Genomic DNA, 6776 nt, shown 5'->3' with positions numbered 1-6776 from the left:
CCTGCCGGCTGACGGGTGCCCGGGACCCAGGAATGGAGCTGTGCGTCCCGGGGTGGCGGGGGGGCCGTGCCTCACTGGGGAGCGTGGCGCTGGCAGGCTGTGGTCCCCGTCCCCTCCACTATGGCGTTCTCTGAAGAGGAACATGACAACCACAGGTGACTTCAGAGTCTGGGTGACAGTCCAGAATCATGGCTCCATCACTGACCAGCTTTGTGGCCCCCGGTTCTTCTTCACCTGTGAAACAGGTGTCCTGACTTCTCTGGGCCGCATGTGGCGACACGTAGTTCCCCGCTCCTGTTTACTGGATGCCTGCCGTGTACCAGGCACCGTGCTACGTGTGGGAGCCGCTATACGCTAGACCCAGCTTTCGGATGGGCAGACTGAGGCTCAGGACAGAGGTCACTCGCCCAAGAGCAGGAGGACCGTGATTGGCTGTGCTGGATCTGGAACCCAGCGAAGGCGTCACCCCGGTCGTAACTACCTTATCTTGTAGGTTTGGAGACACCAACAGACCCCAAGCAAACTGACAGCCCATGAGAAAATTCTAGATGGCGTGTGGATCTGGCCGGGCGTTTCCCATTTAGTCGTTAGGAACTGAGTTTAGGTTGGTGTATGGTAAACATACGGTATCAGGAAAAATGGCACCAGCGCCTCGTTGATTTCTGATTGTTATTTAAACGGGGCTCGGTGGTAGAAGGGAGTCGACCAAATACGTATTTAAAATGTGACACGAAGATTTGGGGGAAGTGTGCTGGGAGGCCAGCTGGGAGTGACGTTCGCGTGGCACGTCCCAGGTGTCCTTGGGGCTTTAATGGACTGGGCAAGTGCAGACCCAGGCGCCTCCCGCGGGGCGGGCCTGCTTCCTTCTTCTTCACTCTTTGGCCTTGTAAGGTCACCCGGCTGTTTGAAGGTCAGGGTCAACTCGATTCTAATGAGATCAAGGTCGTGGGGTCACGTTGCTCTCGGGAACCCAAGGGGAAAGTTCACGGGCGGGAGTTACGCAGGGAGAGGAATCTCTCGCCCTTCGTGCAGAGACGGCTCGGGGCGGCTTCCGGCAGCTGACGGTCCAGCTTCGTCCTCAGGCTGGTGCTGACGGGGGGCCAGCCCTTGGCGCCGCTGGACTGTCACAGACCCCCCTCCCTCCCACGGTGTGCAGGGGCATGCCCTGAGGCTCGGGGTGTCCGTGACCTGCCCGGTCACAGCTGTGGGTCGTCTGGACTCTGTTTTACCTAAGATCTCTATATTCTTTTTTTTTTCTCTTGTAATGGAAAACATCTCCTTAGTTTAATGGTCCTCGTGCCTGACATTTCACAGAGGGGATCTGCGGTGTAGCAGGCAGCCTCCTGGTGCGCCCTCCTGGCTCCAGAGACAGGAGACGCAGTGGGGAGTGAGTGAGCGAGGGTGTGTCCGAGCTCTGGGCCTCGCAGGGGTGCGCGGTCCTGATGTCACACCTGCCGTCTGCTGGCCACGGCCCCTGCTGGGCGATGTTCCGATGGCAGAGGCGCGGGCAGAGGGGCCGCCTCCTGTCTGGCAGGCGGTTTGGCAGAGCTGTGCTTATACAGAGTGTGTGACAGGTGCTAGAGGGAGCCGTTCGAAGACCCCCACAGTGACCCGGGCTTGAACCTCTTCAGCGGTGTCAGAGCTCCCGACTCAGAGGCCTTCCTGGGCCTGGACCCCCGGTCTCCGATCCCGGCCTGGGCCTGGTCCTACAGAACCGAGAGGAAAGGGCGAGGAGGCACCTTCTTCGACCTGCTGGCCTCCCCGGGGCGCGCCCCTTGCCCTCTGCTCATCTGGGGACTCCTCCCACCTGACTACCTGTCTGGGAATGTTTATGGCGGCCCACAGAGGCCCTGCAGCTCGGCTGGAATGTGAAGGGCCCTGGCTGAGCCGCAGCCGTGGCTCTGCTCCTTTGGGGCCTGTCTGGGCTTTGGGCTGTCTCGGTGCCCCGAGACTGCCTGGTGGGTTCTGGTTAGAGTGTGGGTGGACCGCTCCCGGAGACTGTGACCTGCAGCAGGAACGGGGTCACTGGCCGATGACGAAGTGTGAATGCCGAAAACGGTCCTGAGGGTGACTGAGGGTGAGGCACTTAGGCAGCCCCACCGTGTCCCTGAGAATGCTGCCCAGCACCCCCGGCAGGGCACACGAGCTTTGGAGGGCGCCTGCCCTGGTCTCCTTGCGAGCGAGTGGCAGAGCGGGACTTGAACCCTAGCAGTCTGGCTGCCGTGCCCCCTAATTATCTGAGCGTGGGCTGTGGGCTCAGCTGAGGGACCGTTACAGCCCCTTACCTATCTGGTCAAGCTTGCCAGTCAGCTGTCGGTCACGGAGAGAGGCGGCGTGCCCCCCGAGAGTGTCCAGGTGAGCAGGGTGGGCGGAGGGGCCCCACTCCTGCTTCTGCAGGCCACCCTGCCAGTGGGTGCTGGGCCAGCAGTGCCAGCCATGCGGAGAGGCCTCTCTGCCACTTCCCCAGGTGGCAGCCTTGGCCCTCAACTCCGCCTTGGGCCAATAGTCGCCGTACCCATCCCCCACTGGCTGTAGGCTTGGTGGCGATCTGGGCCCCTCTGAAGGACAGTGGCCAGAGCAGAGGACGGGGTTTGGAGGAGGGCCAGGCCAAGGGGCACTGGGCACCAGGGACCGTGAGGCCTGGGGCTCCGTTCCTGTCTCCTGGTTGTCCGTGGTTTCCTGCCCCTGGCAGCCCTGTTGTCTGCTCCCATCCCCCCGTAACTTCGTGGGTACACCTGCTCTGAAGTCCGGTCCAGCCTGTTGAGTCCGCCGAGGTAGGGTGTGAGTGGGCACTGAGGCTCCGGACACAGGAAGTGGACGGCAGTGGGGCTGGGTGTGGAGCCCAGCAGCCTGGATCCGACCCCCGCCACCCAGGAGTGTCGCCTTGGGGCCGCTTCCCCCACTGAGCCCCTGTTGCGCCATCTGTAACTGGGGGTCCTAGGAGTCACTGGCTTCATAGGTCGTGAGGGAATCCAAGCTTAGCTCAGTGCCGTGCGTTCTAGACCCTCGAGACATGCAGCCTGCTCGCTGTGAGGACTTGGTCAGTAGTGAGGGGGTCACGCCTGCAGAAGCCCAGGACCCCCACGAGGAGGGTGGGGAGGGTGGGGTGGGAGCCACGTCCAGTGGGAGGAGTTAGGATGGGGCCTTGGGGTGTCTCGCGGAGGTTGCAGGTCGCAGCCCCTCCCAGCCACACCCAGGCTCTGTCCTGCCCATCTGCAGATGAAGTAGAGGTCCAGGGGTCCAGGGCCACACAGTGGGGGAGGCTGTGGCCACCAGAGGTGGGTTTCAGCCCCTCTGTGCGTGTGTCACGGACAAAATCTAGGCCAGGAGATGGTGGCCTGGCTCCGGCTTGTCACCACTGGGGCCTGTCTAGTTTTCCATAGCAGAGTGATGCTTTCTTCTGGGGGAAGTTCCCCCCAGAGCATGGGGCCCTCCCAGCACCCCTGGCAGGAGAACAGTTCTGGGAGTAGGAGACACTGTCGTCCCCTCGGGCCTCACCTGCCCTCCCCGGGCACCCCCTCCACCCTCGCCGCCCGCTGGGTGCCCCCAGCCCAGCCCCGTGCTGGAGGCACCTCTGGATGTGCTGAGGAGGAAGACAAGTCAGGGACGGGGGTCCCCTGGTCCCCTGCTGGCGGGGCCAGAAGGCTGGGTGCGTCGTGCCCTTTCATGCTCCTTTGGGGACTTCGCTGACGGGTCATCTTCTTTGACACTCGCTCCTACCTTTGTGAGTTACTTTAGCATGGTTACTGAGCACCTGCGGTGCCGGGCCCCATGTTCTGGACATGTGCAGCCTGGGGAGGACAGAGGCGGTGGGGGAAGGTACAACCCGACATGTCCGGAGTCCTGCGGGAGACACGGAGAGACAGGCAGGCGGGGAGGGGCCAGGCAGGTGGGGCGAGACAGGTGTGGAGAGACAGGGCAGGCGGGACCTTTCCCGCTCGGCTCCCCCTTCCCGTCCACCTTGTGAACTGGAGCTTTGGTCCCGTGCTACGGATGCGTCCAAATTTATCAGCTGCAGAGGATCTTAGCTCAAATATGGAACTTGAGAGAGAGAGAGAGAGAGAGAGAGAGGCCTCTCCACCGGCCTCTGGAGTGTTAGTCTGGAACCTGTGTGCGCCAGGGACACGTACTTTTAGTTTTTTTGCAGGAGAAATGGATTCGGGGACTCTAGGGCCCAGGTCCTTCTCCGCTGGGACACCAGCCACACTGGCGGTCCTGGTGGCCGGGCCGGCTGGACTTCCACTTACGAAGCTGCGCGGTGCATGGTGCGGCCCTGAAGCTGTTGTCCCCTCTGTTTCTGAGGACAGAGTCCCAGCGGTGGAATCACAGGGCCACCGTGCGCCTGTTGACGGGCTTCTGCTGCGTCTTTCCAAATGGCCCCTCAGCGCTCCCAGAGCCCCGCACAACACCCCGGAGAGATAATTAGCATTTGTCCCTTGTGTCACAATGAAAACAGGATGATGCCTCTGACCGTAAGAAGCGATATATGCTCCTCATTTAACCAGAATTCCAAGAATTTGATAAACGACAAGAATGCAAAGAATTTGATAGATGACAGAGACGGGGCAGGACGCCTGCGATTCCCATGGGGAGATCAGTTTCTTCTGCCGCCGACTTCCCCGCAGGCCTGTCCCCAGGCGTCTGCTGAGAAAGGGCTGGTACCAGGGGTTAGGGAGTTGGGTGCAGCCCCCACCCCCGGCAGCTCTCTGGAGGAGGAAGGAGGCGTCCCCCCCAGGTCGTCGGTGCCCTGTCACAGCTGCGCAGCGTCTCCTCCCTGGGACAGGTGGGTCGGAGGCCGGCGTGGGGACTTCCTGCCGGCGTGGTTCCCTCTGCCGGTCGTGGCGCCGGGACAGTGAGCTTGTGCCTTTGCCCGGAGCCTCGAGCTCTTTTTCTTTCGGTTGGGCTGGTGCCAGCAGTTCCGGCTCAGAGCCACGGCGAGGGGTGAACGGGTGTTTGGAGGGGCCGGCACGTGGTTCGTGCCCGGCGGCCTCGGGGGCTCACACCAGCCCTGGCAGCGACGCCTCTGTTTCTGCTTGACGTGTCGAGCTCCTGAGTCAGACTCTCACTCGCCGTCAAAGGCCTCTGCCGTAAAACAAGTCTGCAGAGCTGCAGAGCTGATTCGAGCCTCTTTTTACAGATCGAGGTTCCTGAGACCCAGAGAGGGTGAGTAGGGACCTGGAGCCGTACAGTCAGCGGCTGTGACCAGGTGTCCAGGGACATGTCCCCTCCCCGACTTGGAGCAAGGCCTTCCAGATCCTGGAAGGTCTCCGGGTCCCTGCTGGACACCCTCACCCTTGTCACCCCAGCGTCCACATGAAGCTTCTAAACCGATCCTCGTGATAAACGAGGTGGTCACAGACGCCACCTGGGTTCAGGCACTTTCTGAGGGCTTCCCGTGAATGCATTCCTGTAGTGACTGCTGACGACTCCCGTGTGTCATTTGGAGCAGTATGTCCAGGCTTGGCAGCAACTCAGGCTGGATTCCGGGTGCTGGACTCTGGCCATGTCTCTGTCCCAGGAGGGACAGGCTAGAGCCACCCCCTCCTTGCCGCTGTGCCCCGACCTTCCCAGCTGGGGGGGGCCAGGCCTCCGTCCGGCACACAGTGCCCCTCCTCACGTTCAGACTGGCGGTCTAGACGCTCACCTGCCTTTTTGTTCTGCAGGGTCAGGGTTAGGGACCAGCCCCAGAGAGTAGGGTTTGGGCCGAGGCAGGAAGGAATCTTCCCCACGAGAAGAGAGGAGCGGGGTGGGTGAAAGGGCACCGGTTTCAAAGGCAGCGGCTGGAGCCTCTTTCTGCCCGGGGAGTGACCAGCCAGCCCTACCAACAGAACATGCCCCGATATGCAGGGACGGAGGCGGCTCGGGCCAGAAGCTCGCTGTGAAACCCAATCAGGTGACGCCCACTCGGGCCTGTGTGCCAGAGCAGCTCAGCTGACGACGTCTAAATAAAACCCACGGCCTGTGCCAGGCGCTGCGGGCCGGGGGCAGCGCCCAGCGGGGCCCGAGCCCAGGGAACCCCGGGGGAGAGGATGCCGCCCCCACGAGCCCCTGCCTCGCGGGATTGGGGTGCTCGCCATGTCCCGGTGCTTCGTGAGGGGTGGGGTAGACAGAAACATCCCCACAGCGTGGACCCCGAAGCCGCCTCATCCCTGGCCCTTGGTGTCCCTGCCTGGCGCTGGCCAAGGGAAGGTGCAGACTACAGTGTGGTGCTCTGGTCCCAGGTCCAGTTCTGAACCAGCAGGGTCTGTCACCTCTTGGAGCCCTGGTGGCCTCACCTGTGAGCTGGGGACATGAATCCCCACACTAATTCCTCACGGGAAGAACGGGGACGGGATTTGTGAGACAAGCCACCCTCCTGCCTGGCACGGCGAGTGCCACCACTCTTACTGCTGATGATTGTGACATTGCTTAGTCTTGGGAGATGGGGACAGACGTGAAGGTGCCGCCTCCCTGGTGAGTTCAGTGGAGGCCATGGGCAGAAGCCACTGTGGGTGGGCCGGCTGCCAGTCAGGAAGAGAAGTGGGGGGCGGCCGTGGAAGCCCAGGGCGGGGAGCCATGCCCGGGATGAGAGTCAGGCTGGGTGGGGCTCGGCTCTGCCCGGGACTTGCTGTGTGACGTGGCCAGTCACTTGCCCTCTCCGAATGGCCTGTTCCCACCAGAAGGCGCCTCCCCGCTCTGCTGTCCTGGGGAGATGCCCCAGCATCGAGGCGGCACAGGGCGCTCATCACACGCTCAGGCCTCGGTACCTGCTGGCCCAGGCTTGGGGACAGGACGGG

The 6776-nt window shown here is 62.6% G+C and overlaps 1 protein-coding gene across 1 annotated transcript in view; it reads left to right on the top strand.

Moving 5' to 3' along the window:
• The first annotated feature begins 174 nt into the window (after positions 1-174).
• Positions 175-6776, top strand: part of PMEPA1 (prostate transmembrane protein, androgen induced 1) — a 40813-nt gene continuing 34211 nt past the window's right edge. Inside the window, 1 exon segment of the mRNA XM_025039925.1 lies at positions 175-2077. Within this exon segment, the coding sequence (XP_024895693.1) occupies positions 2047-2077 (31 nt within the window). The 5' untranslated portion in view covers positions 175-2046.

The sequence above is a fragment of the Pteropus alecto genome, unplaced genomic scaffold, assembly GCF_000325575.1.
Source record: "Pteropus alecto unplaced genomic scaffold, ASM32557v1 scaffold45, whole genome shotgun sequence".
Lineage (NCBI taxonomy): Eukaryota > Metazoa > Chordata > Mammalia > Chiroptera > Pteropodidae > Pteropus > Pteropus alecto.
This window is presented reverse-complemented; position numbering and strand designations above follow the sequence as displayed.